We start from the raw sequence: 27,199 nt of genomic DNA on the forward strand, positions 1-27,199 counted from the left end.
ACAACGGGCTCACTTTTCTAAGCCCTGGAGTAGACACAGGCTAATCAGGTTGGACACAGTCCCTGTTCCGCATAGGATTTACAGTCTTAATCCCCATTTTACAGATGAGGGAACTGAAGTAGAGAGAAGTTAAGTAATCTGCCCAAGGTCACACTGCAGACAAGTGGTAAAAATCTCCAGTGGCTATGAGTCAACCTACTCATCAGGCAAAAACTCCTCACTCTCGGCTTCAAGGCTCTCCATCACCTTGCCCCCTCCTACCCCACCTCCCTTCTCTCCTTCTACAGCCCAGCCCGCACCCTCCACTCCTCTGCCGCTAATCTCCTCACTGTGCCTCGTTCTCACCTGTCCTGCCGTCAACCCCCGGCCCACATCCTCCCCCTGGCCTGGAATGCCCTCCTTCCACACATCCACCAAGTAAGCTCTCTTCCTCCCTTCAAAGCCTTACTGAGCGCTCACTTCCTCAGGAGGCCTTCCCAGACTGAGCCCCCTTTTTCCTCTCCCTCTCTCCATCCCCCCGGCCCTACCTCCTTCCCCTCCCCACAGCACCTGTATATATGTTTGTACAGATTTATTACTCTATTTTACTTGTACATATTTACTATTCTATTTATTTTGTTAATGATGTGCTTCTAGCTTTACTTCTATTTATTCTGATGACTTGACACCTGTCCACATGTTTTGTTTTGTTGTCTGTCTCCCCCTTCTAGACTGTGAGCCCATTGTTGGGTAGAGACCGTCTCTATATTTCGCCAACTTGTATTTTCCAAGCGCTTAGTTCAGTGCTCTGCACACAGTAAGCGCTCAATATAATTGAATGAATGAATGAAGTGGCAGAGCTGGGATTAAACAGCGTGGCTCAGTGGAAAGAGCACGGGCTTTGGAGTCAGAGGTCATGGGTTCAAAACCCAGCTCTGCCAATTGTCAGCTGTGTGACTTTGGGCAAGTCACTTACTTCTCTGTGCCTCAGTTCCCTCATCTGTAAAATGGGGATTAAGACTGTGAGCCCCCCGTGGGACAACCTGATCACCTTGTATCCTCCCCAGCACTTAGAACAGTGCTTTGCACATAGTAAGCGCTTAATAAATGCCATCATCATTATCATCATCATTAAAACCCATGTCCTCCTGACTCCCAGGCCCTTGCTCTTTCCATTAGACCACACTGCTTCTCCAGATACAGAAAGAGGGAGAAAGCTCATTGTGGGCAGGGAATGTGCTTGTGTGTTGTCATATTGTACTCTCCCAAGCACTTTGTTCAGTGCTTTGCACACAGTAAGTGCTCAATAAATACGACTGAGTGAACGAATGAAGAGAGAGAAAGCAAGAAAGAGATCAAAAAAGTGAGTGTTTGGAAATACATGTTCATACACTTGAATCTGTATCCTTTAAGCACTTGACAGTTACTCTGTTCTCAGCCGCTCAGCAATTATTCATTCAATTGTATTTATTGAGCGCTTACTGTGTGCAGAGCACTGTACTAAGCGCTTGAGAAGTTAGGTACACATTTGTAGTTTGTTTATATTGAACTCTGTTATACGGGCAGGGAACATGTCTGCTAATTCTGTTGGACTGTATTCTCCCAAGCGCTTACTACAGTACTCTGAACACAATAAGCACTCAATAACATTGATGGATTGATTTGCAAGGAGAACCACATTCCTGTTACGCTGAGCGAATGAATAGTGATGAACGCTGGTGGCCCCCATGGCCAGCGGTGTAAGATGTCTCAACAGGCCGAAGCCTCACTCTCAGGATAGGTGTGTCCACTTTTTTTTGACTTGTCCCTCTTCTCTTCCTTCCCCGAAAACTGTTATCAATGTTACAACCCCTCCCACCAAAGCAGATGGCAGAGATCCAGAGCTAGGAGGGAAGGAGACCATGACCAGATCCATGGGCCACAGTGCAAAGAACGTGGCTTTAATCAGAGAAGACAAAATGTTATGGCTTATTTGAGCATTTCATGTTGTTTACGTTCTCTATCAGTCTCACTAAATGGAAAGCAGTCCTCTAGTTTTTTGGAGCATTGGGCACAGCCTAATAAAAACAGTAAGAGATGGGGAGTCAGGTGATGTAGATTCTAACCCTGGCTTTAGCGCTGACCTGCTGTGTGACCTTGGACCAATCACTTAATTTCTCTGGGCCTCGGTCTCCACATCTATAAAATGAGGAAAAGATACCTGCCCTCTCCATCTCTGAGAATTTTGTCCTATGTAGGAAAGGGGCTGTTTCTGATCTGATTAGCGGTATCTTCTCCAGTGCTTAGCACATAGGAATACAATACAATAATAATGATGATAAAAGTAATGATGACAATAATTTGGAGCTTCTAGTTCAGGCCTGAGCTCTTTCTAGAAAGCTCGTGTCTCTTTGACATGGTCCCTGAGGTGGCCTAGTGGAAAGAGCAGGGGCCTGGGCATCAGAGGACCTGGATTCAATTCCTAGTTCCCTCATTTGTCTGCTGTGTTGCCTTGGACAAGTCACTTAACTTCTCTGCACCTCAGTTTTTTTCATCTGTAAAATGAGAATTAAATTCTACTCCCTCCCACTGAGACTGTGAGCTCCATATAGGACAGGGACCGTGTCCAACCTGATTATCTTCTATCTGTAGTACAGTTCTTAGCACAAAGTAATCACTTAATGAGTACCATTAAAAAAAAAGGCTCAAGGACCTAAGATTCATATTCCCTAGGAATATCTCAGCTCAGGAAGTGAAGAAATTCCAGTGACAGCTGTATTGCTATTCTGAAACTCACTTTAATTACCAGCTCTGGTATTGTGGGATGCTTCTTGGTTAAAGGGATAAATCCCAGGACTGGAATTCTAATCTCTGCTTCTGTTATTCATTCTTCCTATGGGATAAGTCACCATCTCCATAACACATCCAATTGCTGATCTTTCAATGCCAGTATTCATACTGAGCTTCTCTAATCAGGAGCTACTGATGAAATCTCTCATCAGAAATAACAGACAAATTATTACAAATATTTAAATAAATATGCTTCCCATAAAGTACATTACAAATGTCATTGGGAAATGCTATTTCTTAGAGCATGGGAAGCATTAGCGTTTTATCCATTTTCTTGCTAGATGTTTGGATTCTATACGTATTCTTTAGGGTAACATAAAATCCATTTCAAAGTGCATCAGAGAATTCTAGTTAGCTGGGGTCTCCAGTAAGAGAACTCTACCTCCTCTACTGTTTCTGCTTCATCAGCAAAAGGTTGACTTGGGGAGATCACATTGGCTCTGTCAGTGGGACTCACACATCCCCTTTAATTAGGTCTATTTTTTGCTGAACAGATGCCTAACATCCATCCCCTGTGAGCACAGTATTCTGTGGTGACTCTCTGCAATTGAGTGTCTTCCATCTATAATTCATAAATTGATTGGAAAGAGAGAATGATAGCAATTTCAATAGATAACAGAGCAAAATGAAAACGCAGCCACACAACAGGAAACATTTTGCTTCCGAATATTAGTACTAATAATAATTGTGGTGTTAAACGCTTACTATGTGCCAGGCACTGTACTAAGCACTGGAGGAGATACAAAATAATCTGGTTGGACACAGTCCCTGTCCCCCACAGGGATCATAGTCTTAATCCTTATTTTACACAGGATACCCAGAAAAGTTAAGTGACTTGCCCAAGGTCACACACCAGAAAAGTGGTGGAGCTACTTTTGGTGGAGTGGGATTAGAAACTGGGTTCTCTGGCTCCCAGGCCCATGCTGGTTCCACTAAGCCATGCTGCTTCTCAATGAATGATGGGAGCTATGTACCCTATACAGAATGCCTATGAAAAGGGAAATGGAAAGTTACATCTTATCTTAGTTTCTGGGTGTCAAAACTCAATTAAGTTCCCAATCATCTAATTTCCTTTAATTCACCTCTGGGATTTTCCCTTTGGAAAAAAAAAATCGACCTGCATTTTGATAGCTTATAGCTAGCGTAGAAACTCAGGAATGGAAAAAACTACCAAAATGTTTGAATTATTGAACAGCCAAAGGAGAAGGAATGACCTTGGTGTGCATTTGTTTAACATTTCAATCCCAGAATGCACTGAAGCAAGGGACCCTGCAAGAAGGTATATAACCCAGGGGCAACCTGAAGCATTTTGATGAGTTCTGTACCTTGCTTTCTTGAAAGTTTTTCAAGTTAGAGGCACTGGTATTTTGTTGAATCAGTAGATTTGGATGAAAAATATAGAAGTTATATCTTGACAGATAAGGTGCTGGGGAACTGACTGTGCCTTTGAATAGTAACAGATTTTAGTAGTGGTACAATGCCTGACTTTTAAATAGCCTCCCTAAGGCAGTGGTTTGATAATAAGTGAAATTTTTGAAATCTCAAAACTATACATGTTTTTCCTCTGAGAGAGTTCACCTCTTAAATATGTCATTCCCCTTAGCCCCCCAAATTCTTCCCCAGGAAAGAAAAGCACTCTCAAACACCAGAAAAATGATTACAATCTAAATGTTGTTATGTTAAAGTTGAGGCTTAATGACTGGGGGGGGGGGGGGGGGACACACCCCTTAGGCCAAAGCCACTCCACAATGCCAAGGCAACTTCAGCAAGAGCTGTTGATTGATGGTGAGAAGCAGCCATGGCCTAGTGGATAGAGCATGGGCCTGGGAATCTGAAGAACTGGGTTCTAATCACTGCTCCACCACTCTTCAACTATGTGACCTCAGGCAAGTCACTTCACTTCTCTTTGCCTCAGTTCCCTTACCTGTAAAATAGGGACTGTGAGCCCCATGTGGGACATGGACTGTGCCCAACCTGATTTGCCTGTAACCACCCCAGTGCCTGGCACATAGCAAGCACTTAAATACCATTAAAAAACAACAACCCCAAGACTTCTAACATTCACCACAGGTGCTGCTTCTCCCAGTCCATAAAACTCTAGGGAGGGAATTGGGGAAGGAAGTCTTGGTCCTAACTGGGTTGCCAAGTTGCTTGACAGACTGGTTGCTTGAGAGGGTGTTGGGGAAAAGACCAAGAATTTCTTTGGGTGATCTACAGTTTTTAAATCTAGGAATATGAAGATACTAAATGTTTGCCCCAGAATAGTGATTCATCAACATTGTCATCTTCTTCCCCCTCTTTCTCCTGATCATATTCCTCTTCCTTCTCATCAACTTCAAACTCATCATCATCATCAATCACAACAACAATAAGCCAACAAAAAGAAAAACTTCTTGTCCTCATCGATGGTATTTGTCGAGCACTTACTGTATGCAGAGCACTGTACTAAGTGCTTGGGAGAGTACAATACAACAGAGTTGTTAGACACATTACCTGCTCACAGTGAGCTAACAATCCAGAGGAGTGGGTCTTACACCCAGCCCACTGGAAGGAGTCTGGGCAGGAAATGTAATAATAATAATAATTATAGTACTCGTTAGGTACTTACTATGTGCCAAGCACTATTCTAAGCACTGGGGGAGATACGAGTTAATCAGTCTGGATACAGTCCCATATGGGTCTCACAGTCTGAATAAGAGGGAGTAGGATTGAATCCCCATTGTACATACAGATGAGGTAATTGAAGCACAGAGAATTTAAGTAACTTGCCCAAGGTCACACAGCAGACACATGGTAGAGCCAGGATTAGAACCCAGGTCCTTTGACTCCCAGGTCCATGCTCTATCCACTAGGCCAGGCTGCACCTATAAACACACTAGGCTGCACCTATAAACACATTACCACCTGAGGTACCAATGCTCCTCACTCTTCCTTCCCCTCTCTCTCTCCCCACAACCTCGGGGTGTCTCTGTCCCTTCTGGTTTTTTTTATTTCCTCTCCCACCTCACCCCTATCCACCCACCACCTCATTTCGTGCTGGTGGGTGCTGCAGAAACACTTGATACATTGGGAAAGCTTTTATAGCCTCTGGATCTGGAGAGACACCTTGCAAACCAGTGTCAATCCAGATTCCCATTTGCCCCCCATCTCTGATGAAAGGCAGGGAAAGCGATGCATCAAACACCAGCTAATTAATGATGCGACAGGAATATTGCCCAAGGGACTGGAGCTTGTACCAGACAGATAGGAGATTGGCTGGCTCAAAACAGGAATATGTGAGATGAACTCTGGCAGACTGGCAGCTGAGAAATTGCCACCCTGCTGATCTGGCAGAGGGGCACGGTACCACTCATGTGTTTTGGTGGGTCTACAAGCCTACGCTTCCCAATCCCACCCTCCCAAATTTGAGGCCCAGGTTTGCTCGGCTCTCCTAATGTCCCCCTCTTCTGGAGCTAATCAGAAGCAGAGTCAATCCCTGGGAGAGTCTGTCCCCAAAAGGACAGGACTAGCCCCTCTTAGGGATAGTACAACTCAGAGCAGGCCCTGGGTCCTATCCTTAGTGCAGGTGCCATGAGCTCAATGCATGTATGTGGATGAAAAGGGAGTAAGGCTTTTAGAGTGGGGGTAGGGGATGGGAGAGGGGAGTGAGTACAGGCTTCAAAGAGTGAATGGGTTAAGAAACCTGAATTTGGGTCTGTTCCAGCCCAACTCAGAAGCCGCCGGGTTCTGACAAAGAGCTGGGAAAGAGCGACCGAGAGTCCAGCCCAGCCAGTTCTAAGTGTGAGAACAATGCCTTCTGCCCTACTGCTGGAAACCCAGGGGGAAATGATACCCATCGCTCCTAGAGGGACTACTTCGGTATCCATGGAAACCAGAACCCTTGTGGGGCAACCAGGGTACCCATAAAGCCTGTCGAGAGGACTCAGGGTAGGATACAAGGGAGATCTAACCTTGTGGGGAGGGGTTGCCCTATTGGCACTTAGGGATTCTCCCACACTAGCTAATAAATCTACTGCCAAGGGATCCCTGAAGATGGGAAACAGCAAAACGCTTGGTGAATTCTGGACATACGTGACAGAGGAATATGTAGAAAGCCCAATTGTACAATATTTGTATACCCTGATCTTTTCAGGGTAAGACATAAATCAAAGAGAAGGGTACATTGACAATTGTAATTAAAGGGTGGGGATTAAAACTGTGAGCCCCACGTGGAACAGTGACTGTCCAACCTGATTAACTTGTATCTACCCCAGGGCTTAGAATAGTGCTTGGAATATAATAAGCATTTAACAAATACCACAGTTATTATTAGTAGTAGTAGTAGTAAGCACTTAACAAATGCCATTGTTATAATTACTATTATTCTTATTTCTTATTTGACCTCCTGTGATAGCAGAGAAGCAGCATGGTTCAGTGGAAAGAGCACAGGCATGGGAGTCAGAGGTTATGGGTTCTAATCCTGGCTCCTCCACTTGTAAGCTGTGTGACTTTGGGCAAGTCACAACTTCTCTGGGCCTCAGTTATCTCATCTGTAAAATGGGGATGAAGACTGTGAACCCCACGTGGGACAACATGATCACCTTGTATCCCACCAGTGCTTAGAACAGTGCTTGGCACATAGTAAACGCTTAACAAATACCATAATAAAAACAGCAGCTCCCAGAAAGATGAGTAGGAATGTCCTACATGCCCAACCAACACCTCTTCAAATGGGACAAACACAATAAGCCTTCTTCTTCCAGCAGGATATGCCAAAAGAAATACAGGTTGAAATTAAAAAAAAAAAAAAAACAAATGACGAAACACTTCTCCCAAAAGGGATAAAATTGCGAAGCAGCATGGTCAACTGGATAGACCACAGGTCTGGAAGTCAGAAGAATCTGGGTTCTAATCCTGCCTCCTCCACTTGTCTGCCATGTGGCCTTGGGAAAATCACCTCACTTCTCTGTGCCTCAGTTCCCTCATCTGTAAGGTGGAGATTAAGGCTGTGAGCCCCATGTGGGACAGTGGTTGTGTCCAACCTGATTAGCTTATATCTATCCCAGTGCTTAGTGAAGTGCCTGACACATAGTAAGTGCTTAACTAATACCACTAAAGAAAAAAAAATGTTAGGTTGTTCTATCCTAGTGAGGGAGGAAGAGTGCATCTTTTATCTTTCTTTACTAAAGAAGTGACTTCATGCCCAGAAGCAGAGATCACACAGTCAAGCCCAGAGCCACCTCACATGCTAAAAACAATGGCATTTATTAAGTGCTTACTATGTGCCAAGCACCATATTAAATGCTGGGGTTGATAAAATACAACCAGACTGAACACAGTCCATGTCTCATTTGGGGCTCACAGCCTAAGCGGGAGGGAGAACAGGTGTTGAATCCTCATTTTACAGATGAGGAAACTGAAGCACAGAGAAGTTAAGGGCCTTGCCTGGGATGATACAGCAGGCACATGGTAGAATGGGATTAGAACCAGGGCTTTTGAGTCCTGGGCCTGTGCTCTTTCCACTAGGCTACACTGCTTCACGCTATGCACCACTGCAAGGTCCAAGATGCAAGATGCATCTGGAGAAGCCCTCCCTGACATGACTGTGTGGATAGTGCACGGACCTGGGAGTCTGAAGGACCTGGGTTCTAATCCCTTCTCCACCACTTGTCTGCTGTGTGACCTTGGGCAAGCCACTTAACTTCTCTGTGCCTCAGTTATGTCATCTGCATAACGGGGATTAAGACTGTGAGTCCTCTGTGAGACAGGGACTGTGTCCAACCCTTAGTACAGTGCTCCACACACAGTAAGTGCTCAATAAATACGATGGAATGAATGAACCCTGATCATTTACTGTGTGCAGATCACAGAGAAGTTTCGTGATTTGTCTGAGGTTGTGCAACAGACAAATGGCAAAGCTAGGAATCTAACCCAGGTCCTCTGGCTCAAAGGCCCATACTCTTTCCACTAGACCATGAGTAAGGACTCTGAGAATTTGCCAACCTAACATCTTGGGAATGTCTGCTTGGTAGCAGCGTGGTTCAACCTCATTTCAGTAATAATCTGTTAATCTCGGGTGGGTCACAAGAGGCCTGAAAGCAGCTGTAACATTGAGGCTGTCGTGGAAAGTGCTTCTATTAAGAGATAGAATGGCTCTTGAGTAGAACTGTAATCTGCTAAGGAAGAAGCCGTTATGGGACAAGGAAGAGGCCATATGCCGCTTCGTGCCTGTTCTTTTATGGTTTTCATCAGTTTGGTCTTCTAGAAATTTTATCGTGCTCCTTGACTCCTGACCACATAAGAGACTAATTGGCGTGCCTGCTGAAGTTATTCTGAGTCCTTGCTTCAGTGCCCGCTTGTATATTATTCAGGATGTTTCATGCAAAATGGATCCCTGTTTTCCAGCTTTTACTCTGATCAATGCTCCCCTCCCAACCCCTCCTCTCCATCTCCCTCATATTCACAACCATTATGGAGGAGGTAAGGATGCTAAACCAAGAACAGGCATTTAAAAAACTGATTTGGGTCCTCATAGCCTGGAATTCACAAATCCTGAGAATCATGACACATCTCAGCCCCAGTGAATAAACTGCATGTATTGATCAGCTACAGACTTGGAGCCATTCACTAAATGCTATGGGTTAAACAAGACAGGGTCTCTGCTCTGGGGCATGCTACAAGCTTTTGGGACTCTCAAAACTCTTCATCTTCTCTCCCAGGCCCTTTCCTACTCATGAGTTTCCCATTACCACTGACACCACCAACCTCCCTGTCTCAGAAGCCAGCAACCTTAGTATTAATCTTGGTTTTTCTCTCTCCTTCAACCCACACATTCAGTCAGTCTCCAATCTTGTCGGTTCTTTTTTCATAATACTTCCAGAAATTGTTCCTTCCTCTCTAACTAAATTGCTATCGTGCCAGTCAGGCACTCATCACAGCCCGTCTTGATTCCTGCATCACTCTCCTAGTGGACCCCCCCTTGTCTCCATTCTTATCCCTTCCAGTCCACACTTAATTCCACTGTCCAGATCATTTTTCTAAAGAATAGCTCTGCTCCAAATGGTAGCCCCATCTATCGCTATATCAGGGAGAAACTCTTCAGTACTAACTCCTCCCTAACTACAATCCAACCTGAATACTTCATTCCTCTAATGCCAACCTACTCACTGTGCCTTGCTGTTGTCTTTCTCGCCATCTACTCCTCGCTCATTCCCTCTCTACTATCCAGAATTCCTTTCCCTTCACATCCATGAGACCACACTCTCCCCATTTCCAAAGCCCTACTAAAATCACATTTTTTCCAGAAAGCCTTCCTTGACTTATCTTTTATCTCCATAGCCTATTTTCATTCCCCCTTGCATCACCACTTGCGCTTGGCTTTGTATCTCTAAGCACTGAAGTGTTCACCCACCTGTTGAGTGAGTTTCTCCCATTAGCAGCCTGGCCTAGTTGATAGAGCATGGGCCTGGAAATCAGAAGGACCTGGATTCTGATCCCAGCTCTGCCACTTGTCTGCTGTGTGACCTTGGGCAGGTCATTCAACTTCTCTCGGCCTTGGTTTTCTCATCTGTACAATGGGGATTAAGACTGCGAGCCCCACATGGGACAGGGATTGGGTCCAACTGGATTATTTAGGATCTATCCCAGCCCATAGTACAGTGCCTGGCACCTAATAAGTACTTAACAAATACAATTAATATTTTTATTATTATTAGCTTGTTACCTCCTTGAAGACAGAGATTGTGTTTATTTACTCTATTGTACCCCCCCCCCCCCAAATGCTTAGAACAGTAATCTGCACACAATAAGTGCTCAGTAAATACTGCCACAAGTGGTGATGCAGGAGGGAATGTCCTAGCTTCTCCTGGAAATAGGCAAAGTTACAAGCATGAAAGCACACTTCAGAATTCTGCTACATCTTGGCAAAGTCTTTTGGCAAAATCTCCAATATTCTACTTTCTTGCAGTCCTCTTTTTCCAAATGAAGAAATGCAGTTCTCCATATCCTTTCCATTAAAGACAGTAAAAAAGAACCTTCAAGGTGTTCACTATTACTCCCAAAGGACAGGGAGAGTCATTAGCTGATCTGGGCAAAAAAGATCCAGCTTTGAACACATTTGGGTACTCTAATGGCCTATTATTTATATTCTTTCTCATCTGCATGCTCTTTAGTGGGAAATAAAGCCTCCTGCTATTCACTTTCAGATGAGTAGGAGTCAAGTCAGATTCCTACTTTGCTTAGTCTCTTAACCTCTGTAAAGGAGGCTGCAGTTATCAGTGGTACTTTGAAATATTCCTGGAGCAAATAGCATATTTCACAGAATTCTAAAGTTTTTCTCACAAGCCAAATGCCATTTCAACTTTTCTGATGGGAACTCTGACAATGCTATTTCATCCTTTTTTTTTCTGGCTTCCTCCTCTCATGGATATTTTTAATTTAAGTTAAAAGGTCAGAAGTGTTTTAATATAAAATTTTCCCCTCCTTCCTGGAGTGTTTCTAGTCTTTTAGCTTTGAGAGAAAAGAAAAGCCGCAGCATTGGAGAATATTTGTGGAGCTCACTCACAAGCTTTGAAATCCTGGTGGAACTAGAGTGTTCTTTCATTTGACCTGCTAACTCCATGAAGTAGTTGTGTGGAATAGTGGAAAGAGCATGGGTTTAGGAGTCAGAGTTCTCTGCCACTTGCCTTCTGTGTGACTCTGGCCAAGTCATTCAACTTCTCAGTGCCTCAGTTTCCTCATCTATAAGCACTTAGCACAATGCTCTGCACACAGTAAGCACTCAATAAATATGATTGTGTTCTGCACACAGTAAGCACTCAGTAAATATGATTGAATGAATGAACAAATGGGGAATTCAATACCTGTTCTCTCTCCTGCTTACACTAGGAGGTCAACGTGGGACAGGGGCTGTGAATAACCTTATTATCTTGTATCTACTCCAGAGCTTAGCACATTGCTTGCCACATAGTAAGTTCTTCTTCATTCTTCTTCTTATTATTATTTTATGAAGACGGGGAAAGACATTAGGAATTAATCCCAATGATGATCTCTTTCATTCAATTGAATTTGTTGTGTGCTTACTGTGTGCAGAGCACTGTACTAAGAGCTTAGAAGAGTACAATACAACAATAAGCAGACACAATCCTTGCCCACAGTGAACTTACAGTTTAGGGTCAGTTCTCTTTTTGAGAACTGACATCAAAACCAAAGAGCAGTTTAGAGCCTAGTTAGCAGAACCAGGGAATGGACCTCACTTCTGGTTTCTTAAAGAGGTTTTGGCAAATCTATGTGCATCCAACAGAAGGGCTTAGGGTGCTTGGTCCACTAGATGCTCCTTCAATAAGAACTTGTATTAAAACAAGTCTGACCCTTTAATGTTGAAGCTGGTGTTCACTGGGTTCCACTCCTTTTTTCCTTCATCCTTAGGCTGGGGGGAATAATAATGGTAGTTTCAAACCAATTGCAATGTTAAAAAGAAAAGCCCCTGCTTTATGCCAAGCAGTGGACTGAGCTGTGGTGTATATATAAGAAATTCAAGTTGGATACAGTCTCTGTCCCACATGAGATTCACAGTCTAATTGGGAAGGAAGAACACATATTTAACCCCATTTTACAGATGGGGAAACTGAGGCACAGAAGTTGGGTAACTTGCTCAAGGTCACATGACTGAATTTGTACAGCCAAGATTTGAACCCATGTCCTCTGACTCCCATGATTATACTTTTTCCAATAGGCCACACTACTTCTTGAATCTATAACTATGAATACAGAAATGTAGCAAACAGGGGGAAGGGACTGGAAATTGTGTTCACACAATCTTACTGGATTTCTGATCTCTGCCATGGAAAGAGAGCCTCTTTGTAATGAGGTACTTGCCAGTCTACGGGAAATTCCAGATGTTCCAGTTAAAAGTAACAACATTGAGAAAGGAAGTGGAATATCGATGAACTGGAGGATTGAATTAGTGAACAGATAAACACAAGGGTGTTGAAGTGAAAGATGGGGTAATGATGTGATGAGAGTGGAAGGGGTTAGTCTGGGAATGTCTCCTGGGAAGGTGGCTTTTTGTAAAGGCTTTGAAGATGGGGAGGATTGTGATCCGAAAATTTGAGAGAGAAGGTAGTTTTACATGGGGCAAAGGACATGAGCAATGGATTGGAAATGGGAGAGTCTTGATTAAGATATAATGACAAAATTAGTTTGGGAGAATCTCAAACTGGGGTGTGGCAGGAAAAGAGAGCAGACAAGTAAAATGGATACAGTTGATGGAAACCTTTTATACCAGATAATATGAGTTCAGGTTCATGTAAGACAAAATGGGTACTTACTGAAGGTTTTTGAGGAAGGGAGCATTTAATTCTGAATGGCATTTTAGGATTATTATACAACTAACTCCATGTAGGATAGATTGAAGAGAGGAGAGGCTGATGCAGAATCCACTCAGGAGGTCAGTCAATCAATGAATGAATCATATTCATTGAGCCCTTACTGTGTGCAGGGCATTGTACTAAGCACTTGGGAGAGGTCATTAAATTGGTGTAAAGGAAGGAGCAGGGACAGTAAATTTTGCAGAGGAAAAGTCCCAGCTTGGTTCAGAGGCAGAAGATTGAATTTGAAAGATGACACCATTGTTGAGAGCTTCTGGGGAAAGCTTTATGTAATAATAATAATAATACTAAGGGCTGTCAGTAAGAAAGCTGTTACAGTAATCCAGGAGAGAAGTGGGCTAGAACCAAGATGGTGGTTGTAAAGACAAAGAGGAAAGAAAGAGGCATTCTTGTGTCACCATTTTTTCTGAGCAGTGATGGACTCACTCATCACTGATCAGCGGTCATAGAAAGTTGCTAGGTAGACATCTTCTCCTGGCCAAGTCAGGCCTTCCCTGACTAAATCCCCCTTTCCTTTTCTCCCATTCCTTTCTTCATCACCTGACTTACTCCCTTTGTTCTTCTCCCCCCTCCCAGCCCTACAGCACTTATGTCCATATTTGTCATTCATTCACTTCTATTAATGTCTGTCTCCCTGTGTTGAGACTGCTCTAGGCAGTGTAGGCAGAGAATGTGTATGTCTATTGTTGTACTCCCTCAAGCACTTAGTACGGTGCTCTGCACACAGCGCTCAATAAATTCGATTGAATGAATGAATGAATGCCTTAGGTGATGGGGAACAGCAGAATAACAAAGTGGCACCTCCCTGCCCGCAATAAACTTATACTCTAACATATTTCAATTTAAATATAAACCATGTTTTCCAAAAGCTTAGCATTTTCCCCATAGAAAGGGCAATGTAGGAATTAAATACCCCTACCTGGGAGGAAACAAAGCCATGAGGATTTTTAAGAAAGTAGGGAAAAGCATTGGTTTCTGAAGAGGAAAGCATGCAAGTAATAACAGCTTTGATTTCAAGAAGAATGATTTGTATTAAATTTTAATTCCACTTCTCTCTTTACCCATGCCCTGGAGAATATGAGGATATTGAACAAGTAAACAGAACAAGGGCCACATGATCTCTCATGGTTTATTAGATAAAAGCCTATGAAAACAGGTGGTCATGCCTAAGGAAACGTCTCAAACTCTTGCTGTCAGTGTTGGCTAAAGAGCCATTGCGTTTCTGTGAAAAAAAAAAAAGACACATTCCAGCAGTTTCTATTTACAATTCCATTTTCGACATGCCTGTGGATGCCATTTTCCAACCAAGATTGCATAGCTGGCACCAAAACATTTAACTTCTTACCCACAAAATTTTAGGGGCATCTATTTTCCACCCATATCTAGAGTCTCCTCCATTGTGTTTTGGGAATGATCTATATTACAAACCATTAGGCCTTCATCGGCTGGCTCTACCACTGCCTGACACTGTCTCATTGCCTAGTTCTTTTCCTCTCTCACCTTCCACATCCATGTCCTGGAAGCCCCCTCAGTTATGTCTTTCTGCATCTCCACATCTTCCTACTTCAAGTAATCTTCTAGAATAAAAGGGGTCTTAGGAGGAGGTCAGTGAGCGCTCAATAAATACCACTGATTTATTGATCTCAGATCTCCTCATTTCCAAAGCCCTCATACAATTCCCCCACCTCCTGCAAGCATTTTCCCAATAAATTCCCAACACATACCCTTAGAAAGTACGAAATGATGACATTACCCAACAAAGAACAACTGACAACAACTGACTCTAAAGCAAGGCAGCCACAATAAATGCCAACATGAAGACAGCAATTTACTTCAATATTCTCTCCTCATCTACCTCCCAATTTCATGACCTCAGACTTAAATGGCTTTTAATCTTATCTAAAGGCTATTAAAATATTGGCATGGGGGATGCCAATTCCCCAAGAGACAGACATCACAGGAATCCAAGTCTAGCTTAGATTCAAGGTAAAAGTTTGGCATTCCACAACCCTGAGCAGCTGTGGAATTTCCCTTCTCTCTCAAAGCCACCAGATTTAAGCACTTATGTACATATATTTCCCTAATTCATTTTAGTGTCTGGTTCCTTCTGAGCGAGGATTGCGTCTACCAAACGTTATACTTTCTCAAGTGCTTCGTACAGTTCTTTGCACACAGTAAGTGTGCAATAAATACCACTAATTGATCTCAGATCTCCTCTTTTCCAAAGCCCTCATACGAGTCCCCTGCCTCCAGCAAGCCTTCCCCCAATAAATTGGCAATACCCTTGAATACACCCCCAAAACTCTGCGGCTTTTCAACCCAACTGATATCCTTAAAACTTTTGTATTTATACCCAACTTCAGAACTGTTTAAGTATGTGTGTTCAACTGTACATACCCATTACTGATTCAAAGTTATTCACAATTTCATCTTGGAATACTTTTTTATTCGTAGTCCATATGTTTGTCTACCCTAGTAGAGTGCAATCTCCTTAAAGGCAAGGAATATGTCTTAATTTTCCCAAGTGCTTAGTACAGTGTGTTACTGCCAGTAGGTACTCAGAAAGTACCTATTGGGAAGCATCATGGCCTTTTAGACTGTGAGCCCACTGTTGGGTAGGGACTGTCTCTATATGTTGCCAACTTGTACTTCCCAAGCACTTAGTACAGTGCTCTGCACACAGTAAGTGCTCAATAAATACGATTGATGATGATCATGGCCTAGTAGAAAGAGCATGGTCCTGGGAGTCAAAGAGCAGCATAACAAAGTGGATAGAGCATGGACCTGGGAGTATAAAGGACCTAGGTTCTAATCCTGGCTCCAACACTTGTCTGCTGTGTGACCTTGGCAAAGTCAGTTAACTTCTCTGTGCCTCAGTTACCTCAACTGTAAAATGGGGATTAAAACAGTGAAGTCAGGTCCATGTGGGACAGAGACTGTGTCCAACATGGCACAGTTGTATCAGAGAATCAGTGTGGCTCAGTGGAAAGAGCCCGGGCTTTGGAGTCAGAGGTCATGGGTTCAAATCCCGGCTCCACCACTTGTCAGCTGTGTGACTTTGGGCAAGTCACTTAACTTCTCTGGGCCTCAGTTCCCTCATCTGGAAAATGGGGATTAAGTCTGTGAGCCCCCCCGTGGGACAACCTGATTACCTTGTATCTACCCCAGCACTTAGAGCAGTGCTTTGCACATAGTAGCACTTAATAAATGCCATTATTATTATTATTATTATTATTATTATTATTATTATTATGAATGTCAGCTCTGCCACTTGTCTGCTATGTGACCTTGGACAAGTCAGTTAACTTCTCTGTGTCACAGTTACCTCATATGTAAAATGGGGATTAAGACTGTGAGCCCCGTGTGTACAGGGACTGTATCCAACCTGATTAGTTTGTATCTACCCCAGTGCTTAGTACAATACCTAGTTCATAGAGAGCACTTAACTAATACCATTAAAAATAAGTCACATTACTAGTACTGTTAGATCTCAAATGGCAAAGTTTCCCTTTTCAGTTCAAGGATTATGCTTGCAATACTGTGAGCTGAGAATTCTTAAGCAGTTAAGTTCGACTGACATGAATTCTTTAGAATGTCAGCCCCTTCCATTTTTCTTTTTGTCAAGCTGTACTGTTTACAGCAGATGTGGATCGGAGAAAAATATGAACTGACAAGAGCATCTCTGCTGGAAACAGGTAAAGAGAAGTAGACATACCAATTTCCCAGACTTAAAGTATACAATTTCTCACACTTTGACATCTTTGGTCTATAATATAAATTAACCTTGAGCTTCCATATCCTTAGCAATTGCTCTTTCTCCATATTCTTAGCTATTGCAATCAAAATTAAGACAACTCAACTAATGTAATTTAGCTCCCCACAAAATCCTACTTGTTTTGTCTTATGCTGTCGAGTCATCTCCGACCCATAGCGACGCCATGGACACATCTTTCCCAGAACACCCCACCTCCATCTGCAACCGTTCTGGCAGTGTATCCATAGAGTTTTCTTGCTCAAAATATGGAAGTGGTTTACCACTGCCTCCTTCCAAGCCCTCGACTCTCTACCATGCTGCTGCTGTCCAGCACAGATTAATTTTGACTTGTAGCAGATTGCCTTCCATTCGCTAGCCACTGCCCAAGCTAGGAATGGAATGGATATGCCTCTGCTTGACTTTCCCTCCCACAGTCGAGCCTGGCAGAGTACTGGAAACTCTCCAGGTGTGACCCTGAGAGGGGCCTACATGTCTACTTCTCCTGAATTAGGCTTAACTCTCTTACTGTATACACATCTCCTGTTTGAATGTTAGAATCCTTAGGTTGCATTTTATTTCTTTCATAATAGTAGTCATAATAGTATAATAATAACATAATTATTTATTAACTGCTCATTCTGTGTGTTTAGTCATTACACACCTTGCCCCCTCCTACCTCACCTGCCTTCTCTCCTTCTACAGCCCAGCCTGCACCCCCCACTCCTCTGCCGATACCCTCCTCGCTGTGCCATGTTCTCGCCTGTCCTGCCATTGAACCCTGGCCCACGTCCTTCCCCTGGCCTGGAATGCTCTCCCTCCACACATCTGCCAAACTAGCTCTCTTCCTCCTTTCAAAACCCTACTGAGAGCTAACCTCCTCCAGGAGGCCTTCCCAGACTTAGCCCCCTTTTTCCTCTCCTCCCCGACCCCCTCGCCCTACCTCCTTCCCCTCCCCACAGCATTTGTATATATTTGTATAGATTTATTACTCTATTTTACTTGTACATATTTACTACTCTATTTTGTTAATGATGTGCATATAGCTATAATTCTATTTATTCTGATGATTTTGACACCTGTCTACATGTTTTATTTTGTTGTCTGTCTCACCTTTCTAGATTGTGAGCCCGATGTTGGGTAGGGACCATCTCTACATGTTGCCAACTTGTACTTCCCAAGTGCTTAGTGTAAGCGCTCAATAAATACGATTGAATGAATGAATACATTCCCCGCCCCAGCATGAACACAATCGGTTGAAGTCAAGAAAATGCTCCACAAACCACGAGCAATAATTCCATCACCTGGGTTCTGGGTACAGTGCTGAAATCTCAGGACTGGGGCTCATCTGTCATTCTTAGCAGGAGACTTAATCATCTTCACTATGGGCCAAGCACTGTGCTGAGTCCTGGGGTATGTATGAGATAATCAGATCAGATATGATCTAATTTCACACAGCTGCATTCTATGCCAATGAACTATTATTTCAGGGCACTACCTGGTACTCTAGGCATGGAATGGGATCATGGCTCTGAGACTTATAAAAAAGCTCATTTTCCATAAGTCTTTTAATGCATTATAGTGCACTAGAATTCTAGAGTGTCTCAAAAGTTTCCTGAATTGCCTTACTTAGAACCCAGAATACAAGCAGATTGGCCTCAGCATTTCCCATTTAGTGGATTGTCCATGGTAGAATTCTAAACCCACTCCTAACCTTTGATTTCCTCCCTTCCCCATTTCCCTTATGGGGCCCAAGCTTCCGTGAATGTTTCATATTTCCTATTCTCCGAACCAGGTGAGAATCACAGTCACTGAATGTCTAACAGATGGAGATTCCACAGAAGAAGATTCCTCACTGACCAACCCCTTCTCCAGTGTTACAGGTTGGGTTCTGATCTTTAATTTCTACCCGACAACCAAAGAAACTAGTGTCCTTCTGGTCTTCCTGAGCTTAAATTCAGAAGAGTTGAAGTCTTGGAGGAGGTCTACAGGACATGTGAAAATAATCTCTGGCAATAACAACACCCTTATTCCAGGTTTTCACATGCAGGGCAAGAAATGTCAGTCCAGTAATACTAATTTCAAAACGTGCACTGCTTCAGCATGTACTTGCAGAAAAGTCTGTGACAAATAATCCAAAAGTGTGAGCAAACATAATATCCTCAGAAGCTACTGTACAGACAGCCTCAGGGGTGAGTTCTTCTTTCATTCACAATCCAGACTGCACCCATTCAAGGATCACACACCACTTTTCAGTACATCCATACCAAGGTGTTGATATCTTTTTCTCATTTTCTTCATATAGCCTAGCTTGAAGTGTTTGAAAGTTGGCCCACAGGAGCCATGAAAGCACAATTTGGACTGGTTTATGAAAAAGAAAAGATATCACAAATTTTTCTGATGGTTGAAAGATAATCTTTCTTTTCAAGAAAATATGGGACTCAGCTGCGAAAGGACAGATAGGGAATCCATGTAAAACATAGAATGTCGGCTGCTTCTGGCTTCTTTTCACGTGGGAAAATAAATAAAAATAGGGAATTGCTTGTAATAATAATAATAACTATACCAATAATTACAACAATAATGAACGACTGCATTTGTCCCATTTAGGGCTCACAGTCTAGAGGGCAGGCAGAACAGGTATTAGATTTCCATTTTATTCATTCACTCATTCAATAGTATTTATTGAGTGCTTACTGTGTGCAGAGCACTGTAGTAAGCACTTGGGATAGTACAATACAACAATTTTATAGATGAGGTAACTGAGGAACAGATAAATTAAATGTCTTGCCTACACACCAGGTCAGTGGCAGAAATGGGATTAGAATCCAGATCCTCTGAATTCCAGGCCCAGGCTCTTTCCAATAAACCACCTTATTTGCAAGCCTGCCCTTCTGGGTTCTGCCAGATTCATTTTTTATAGTACTTGTTAAGCACTTACCTTGTGCCAAGTACTGTCCTAAGCACTGGAGTAGATACAAGATAATCAAGTTGGATGCGTTTGGGGCTCACAGCCTATATAGGAGCTTGTCTTGTCTTACGCTGTCGAGTCCCCCTCCTTCCCCCTCCTTCCTCTCCCCCTACTCCCCCTCCCCATCCCCCCCACCTTACCTCCTTCCCCTCCCCACAGCACCTGTATATATGTATATATGTTTGTATGTATTTATTACTCTATTTTATTTGTACATATTTATTCTACTTATTTTATTTTGTTAATATGTTTTGTTTTGTTCTCTGTTTCCCCCTTCTAGACTGTGAGCCCACTGTTGGGTAGGGACCATCTCTATATGTTGCCAACTTGTACTTCCCAAGCGCTTAGTACAGTGCTCTGCACACAGTAAGTGCTCAATAAATACGATCGAATGAATGAGTCATCTCCAACCCACAGCAGCACCATGGACACATCTTTCTCAGAATGCCCCACCTCCATCTGCAATAATTCTGGTAGTGTATCCATAAAGTTTTCTTGGTAAAAATATGGAAATAGTTTACCATTGCCTCCTTCCATGCAGTAAATTTGAGTCTCTGCCCTCGACTTTCTCCCATGGCTCTGCTGCCCTGCACAGGTGAGTTTTGACTTTTAGCAGATTGCTTTCCACTCGCTAGCCATTGCCCAAGCTAGGAATGGAATGGATATGCCTCTGCTTGACTCCGCCTCCTGCAGTCGAGACTGGTAGAGTACTGGAAACTCTGCAGGTGCGACTCTGAGTGGGGAAATAGGAGCTGGTAGAATTTAATCCCCATTTTACAGATGAGGAAACTTAAGCATGGAGAATTTAAGTGATTTGCCCATGACAAGTGGTGGAACCAGAATGAGAACTCTGATCCTCTGACTCCCAGGCTCATGCTCTTTCCATGCTGCTTCCCTAGAATAATAATAATAATAATGTGGTAATAATGATAATATAATAATGATAATAATAGTGGTACTTGTAGAGGTCTTACACCATGCAAAGCACTCAAGTAGATAAGGATCATAGGCTAAGGGAAGGAGAAAACAATATTATATTCCCATTTGACAGATAAGGAAACTTAGGCACAAAGAAGTTAAATTATCCAAAGTCATGCAGCTGGTTAGTGTCAGAGCCAGGGGTAGAACCCAGGTCTCCTATCTAAGTGGCATCTGGCAGAAGGGCCCTGGAGTTAGAAGCCAAAGGAGTATAGTACACAACCAACCCCAAATCTTCCAATATGCCAATAATATTCTACAAATAAATGTTAATTGATTTTTATCCTAATGAATGTTCACTTGGCTTCTTTGGGCAGAGGCAGCACGAGCCTGCCTATTCATTTCATATTATGTGCAAACTAGGTATGCCTTTCCGATGCTTCCAACACAGTTGTGTTTCCTTGTTTCACGCCAAAACCACATTTTTAGAAATACTGCTTAAGGCATGCTACTAAAATAGCTGTGGGTGAGCTTGGAATAGGTGGGGGTAGTCAGGGTCATGATGGGATTGGGGATGATGTCCCGGGGGGAGGAGGTGAGAAGGATCTGGATGTGCTGCATATTCTCATTGCTGTAGGAGTGGGTGGGAAGGTGGTAGAATGGGATGGGGCAAAAAGAAGATTAGTGGGAAATTAAATAGAATAATGAACAGCTATTGTCCTCAAGAATAAACAATTAGAACGATGAAGACTGTTGTCACTGGGGTCTTAGTTTGGCTCCTACTAGTGGGAGGTACGGTGAAGGTAGGGATGGTTCTGTCACAGTGCTGATGGGCTTTGGTCTTTGGAGGCATATGGCTGATGCTGCTGCCTTCATTATTGTTATATTGTACTCTTCCAAGTGCTTAGTACAGTGGTCTGCACACAGTAAGTGCTCAATAAATATGATTGAATGAATTTAATGAATGAATCATTGCACGATAGACTCTCAAACCCATCCTCGTAACACAGCTGGAAAGCCCCGGACCCTGACATTCTGAAATCTGGCCAGGAGAAGTGTTGCTGGTGGAAGGCCTCTGAGCTATTTCCCAGCAGCAGCAGGGGCACTCAGTGGTCAGGTGGGCACAGGAGATGTTTGGGTCAAAACAGCTGCAAGATTGGGTCTGCAAGACATATATTTGGCTAAAGATTTTCCTCTTCCATTTTTGTTTTTCCCTCAAAGGAAAGGATGGGGAAAAGGAGAAGTGAAATTGGATCTCTAAAAGAATGGAGGCATGAAAACTGTGAGCCAGGAACTTTGTTTAATTCTCAGCCATACATTTCTCTCCAGTGCTTAGTATAGTACTTTGCACCCTGTAAGTGCTTCATAAATACTAACTCTACTATTACTGTTTGACCAGATCTCTAAAATGAAAGCAAACTTTGGTCACAATTCAATGCAAAATCAGTATTTTCTGACATTGGACTGTACTCAGCCACAGAGAAATTAAAAAAATATGTTTCCCCCCTCTAAAAAAAAAGATTTCATCTCTCACAAAGGGATTGGTAACTCTGTGAGGTAACATTTCTCCAAGTAAAAAAATTTCATATAAGGCAAATAAATTTTAGAGAACTTTTATACCTAAATGTGTTGCATTTTCAGGAAATTTCCCGTAGTAGACGGAAATCAAGAAAAGAAAAAGGAATCAATGCAGGAAAGGAAATGTAGCACACATGGTTAGTTCCATCTTAATGATAGTTACCAGCACTTGTTGCCTGATGAATGGGTCTTTATTTATGCAGGATTCCCCATTAGAGAGGAAAAAAGAGGTGTATTTTTCTCTCTCTCTGGTCCCTATAATAAAAACCTTCTTTGCAACAATTTAGGTATTGATCAACCCTTTATGGAAATTTATTTGCATTCTAATAGGTACCCTGGGCTGGAGGAAGAAATAAAATTCTCTCAACATTATTCATAGCTCTGGTAATGATTTCCTAGGGGTTAATAGGTCATTATTTATTGCCATTTCACAGCTTTGTTGGGAACATGGGGATTGGGACCTCCTCTAAGAAAATCTACAAGGGCCAGTGGAAAACAGCTGGAGTCGGGTTGGGCTAGTGAAGTAATAATAACCATGATGGTATTTGCATGATGCCAAGCACTATACTAAGTGCTGGGGATGTTATAAGTTAATCAGATCGGACACAGTCCCTATTCCACACAGGGCTCATAGTCTAAGTGGGAAGTAGAACAAGTATTATACAGATGAAGAAACTGAGGCCCGAAGAAGCGAAGTGACTTGTCCAAGGTCACACAGCAGGCGAGTGGCAGAGTCAGAATTATGACTCAGGTTGTCTGACCCCCAGGCCTGCGCTCTTTCCATCAGGCCATGCTGCTTCCCATTTGTAAAACCATTTTTGTGAAATGCTTAAGTGAAGCTGAATCTACCTTCACATTACCCCAGTATCCCAATGCTTTTAAATGAATCTTAGGGACACTGGGCTCCCAATCATCACTGGTGTGCCTGTGTGGTTTCTCCCAAAACCTCATGCTTACAGTACCTAGTATTCCCAGGACCTACTGCTTTCAGAACCTAGTTTTTATAAGACCTGGGGTACACAGGACCTGATGTCTGCAGTGCCAGAGTTTGCAAAGTGATTGTGCTACATCAAACTGAGACACCCCTCAATGTCCTAGAGAGCAGTGGTTAGGTTTTACTTTTCTTTATCCACATTAGAGGCAGAGCAAGGCAAAATTCAGTCATCCTAAAATCCTAACATTTCTAAAGTCTGCCCTTTCCTCTCCAACCAAAGTGTTACTATGCTAATCCAAGAATGTATCCTACCCCACCTTAACTACTGCATTGGCCTCTTCGCTGACCTCTCTTCTTCCTATCTCTCCCCACTCTAGTCCATACTTCATTCTGCTGTCTGGATCATTTTTATAAAAAAAGTTCAGTCTGTGTTTACCCACTCTGCATAAACCTCCAGTGGTTGCCCATCCAACTCTGCCTCAAACAGAAACTCCTTACAATCAGTTTTAAAACATTCAATCGGATCTCCCACTCCTATCTTGCTTCATTGATCTCCCATTATACCCCAACCTACAACCCAACCTACACACTTTGATCCTCTAATGCCAATCTACTCAATATACCTCAATCTCATATCTCTCACCATCGATCCCTTGCCCACATCCTTCCTCTGGTCTGGAAACCCCTCTCCTTTGATATCCTACACACCAACATGCTTCCCATCTTCAAAGCCCCACTAAAATCATATCTTCTCCAAGAAGCCAGCCCTGACTAACCCCCTCATTTCCCCACCCTATTTGCCCTCTCCTCTGCACCACCTGTACTCTAGGGTGCGTTCTCCTTAGGCATTGTGAGACTCACTTCACTCCCAGTCCCAAAGGACTTAAAGAAATATCCTTATGTTCTGCAATTTCCTTTATCTATACTGTATTTTAATGTCTGTCTCCCCCTCTAGACTGTAAGCTCCTTGTGGGCAGTGATTATGTCTACCAATTCTATTGAATTGTACTCTTCCAAGTACCTGGTATAGTACTCTATGCATAGTAAGCACTCAATATATACCATCGATTGACTGATTTCTTGAACATCCTCTTTGATCTCTTCTTGGGATCCGCAGACCCATTGGATATTCAGATTTGATAGACACTTAGAGAGCCCATGGCATTCCTATTCCATTTTCTTCTAGCATTACATCAGGGGGAGGAGATAAGGGGTAGAGGAGAGGAAAGGAGGGACCAAGATATGGACAATAGGTATTAGTAATGATCAATCAATGGTGTATTTAATGAACACTTATTCCATGGTCTGGAACTGATGATTTCATTTTTAAAACCTTCTCTGTCAAGTGTCCTAGGAGCTAGTATGAAGAGTTTCTAGTAAGAAGAATTTTAAAGCCCAAAACTAACAGGGGCTAGTCTCAACGTCCTCGCAGTCTAAAGGTGAGGACAAGACGTGGCAAAGCAAAAATGTTCCCTGCCCTATCAATGCCTAGAAGTACTCGAGAAATTTGAAAGCTGAGAAGAATCCAATGGAGAAACATTATTGAATTTCATTTCACTTACTGAAAGTCAATAAGATTTCTCACTAGATTTTCAAGTTTACTAGAACCCTAATTTCAGAGCTCAAACTAAGCATCTGGAAATAACCCCAGTTTTTTCAAGAAATCACTAAATTATTTTAGCAATGTAGTATGTTTGGCTTTGAAGCGACTCCAAGATTAGACATCCTACAGAGAAGCCTAGATCCTTAGATCTTCTGAGATTCATATGAGTTCAACTGTTAGTTTGACTTTACTTTTAAAATAGATTGATGAATCACAATACCAAACACACCCCTCTGGGATCACTGCTCTATATCAAGCTGTTAGCTCTCTGCTATCTTAAACTAGACTTTTTTTTAAAAAAAGTCAACCATCATGGGCAACCCTGATATAGCAGCGATGTAAATGAAGAAATTACTTTAACTTCATGAATCCTAAGAAATTATATACTACAGTATCTGTGTTTCTCACTTGAAAAATTCTCAAACAAAATAAACTGTCTGCAATAGAATACCCTGAAGAATTGGGAGAATCCAACTTTAAAAAATACATTCATTTTTGAATGGATGCCTTGGCTTTTTTTCCCCTGTGATTGTGGGAAAATAAACACTGAACCACAGCTAAGTGGATTCAGGTGCTTTATTTAATGAAACCAAACTGAATGTTGGTTTCAAACACCTCAAAGCATTCTGTTCTTGGATGACTTCTCAATGTAGATAGAAATAAGATTTTTCTCCACATTGACTTTCTCAACCAATTACTTGAATTCAAGCCAGACTAAATCCTGTCACATTTTACTTAGGAAAGGTACTTTTATAACTGTCAATGTATTCCTCATTTATTTCGGATCCCCAAAACAGCAGTGCTTGGTAAAAAAAAAAAGTCCCAGGGCAATTTATTGAAGCGAGAAAAACAGAATAAAAATGCAAGACAGAGCTGCAGTAAATGTGGACATGGTCTTACCTTCATAGGTTCCACTTTCTAAGAGGGCTCCGCTTTTCTCCAGTTCCATAAAATCTTCAACGGTAATGAAAATATAGTCCACCCCTGGGACCTCTCCCTCTTTATGTGGTCTTGTGGTGCCTGATTCAAAACACACAAGAAAAAGAAAATACAGATAATGGAGGTCAAAACAGATATTCAAGATGACGGTGGTCAAAATGGTGGCACAAATCCCATTTCCTCTAGGAACTTTTCCCTGATCAATTCCCACACCTAAAACCAGTCAATCCACTTAATTTATATCCATCTTCATATCTCATCCTGCTATATCCTTAAAACTTACACTTATTCTTCATCCTGCTCCCACTATTTGCACATTATTTCATGTTGGTCTGTCCATCTTCCCTTTCAACCCCAGGTTAAACTGTAAGCTCCTTGGGGCTGTGTCTTTGATTCTGGTGTACTCTTACAAACACCATACTCTGGGCTGGGCATATTCTGAAAATGGTAGGTACTAATAAATACCACAAGTTGATTAATGAGCATCTGGAGTACTTCAGGATAACCAATAAGACTGGCTTTCCAAGTCTCTTGGGTTGGTTTGGCTTCGAGAAATATCACAGTGGTACAGACACTGTAAATATATGAAGGGCTTTTATTTTCATTTTGCTTGTAAATGTGGAACATAGGGGCTTAGATTTTCAGTGAAAATGCAACCCATTCCAAAAGCAGAGAAGAAATTTGAATTATTGAGCCAGAAGTCTGCAATTCCCAGCTGAAGAATTTACATATTTCTCTGTTATGATTGTTCTTGTATTGTTCTGTAAGGATTGCTGTGCTAGTGGATAAGCATTCAAAATAGGCATTCAAAAGAGATATCAATCATTTGTTTCATTTATACGATCAATATCATTATACTTTCATGTTCTGTATCTCTCAGAAGCATACTTTTCTTTTAGAGCATCTTTTATGTGAGGACTGGAATTTCTAAATCTTGTATGAAGTCTCCATACTATGCAGAGGCCTACAGTGCTCTGTAGAATTCAAGTTCACAAACAGATCCACTCTTGGAAGACAAATAATTTGTTTTAATGAAGAACAGGCTTGATTGAGAAAGTTAAAAACAATTCAAAAATTAAATGTCCACTGTTGCTAGCCTTTGGCCTGAATTTATTTGCTGCCACTAATGGAAATGAATAAATTATTTTTCTCACTTCCTTAAAAAAATAAAAATGTAAATAATAGTATCCAGATACGCTGCTAATGCAAATAACTAACACAACCCTGTAAATATAAGCAATCCATGGACAGTGCACAATGATTTCTATGCATCTGTAGTCAGCTACCTCTTCCCCTTTTTAATTTTAGATTGTGGGCTCCTGTATCTAAT

General features: G+C 42.2%; 1 protein-coding gene and 1 non-coding gene across 5 annotated transcripts in view; both read right to left on the minus strand.

The window, feature by feature from the left end:
• The window catches only part of MAGI2 (membrane associated guanylate kinase, WW and PDZ domain containing 2), an 825,111-nt gene that overhangs the window by 338,215 nt on the left and 459,697 nt on the right, over positions 1–27,199 (minus strand). For all 4 annotated transcript variants that reach the window (XM_038740978.1, XM_038740977.1, XM_038740979.1 and 1 more), the window contains one exon: positions 25,831–25,950. In XM_038740978.1, coding sequence (XP_038596906.1) covers positions 25,831–25,950 — 120 coding nt within the window. The remainder of the gene's footprint in view (positions 1–25,830; positions 25,951–27,199) is intronic.
• Positions 17,276–17,413, minus strand: LOC119921174. Its single transcript, XR_005448480.1, has one exon. It is a non-coding gene; the product is annotated as a small nucleolar RNA SNORA7 (small nucleolar RNA).

The sequence above is a fragment of the Tachyglossus aculeatus genome (assembly GCF_015852505.1).
Source record: "Tachyglossus aculeatus isolate mTacAcu1 chromosome 12 unlocalized genomic scaffold, mTacAcu1.pri SUPER_6_unloc_1, whole genome shotgun sequence".
Lineage (NCBI taxonomy): Eukaryota > Metazoa > Chordata > Mammalia > Monotremata > Tachyglossidae > Tachyglossus > Tachyglossus aculeatus.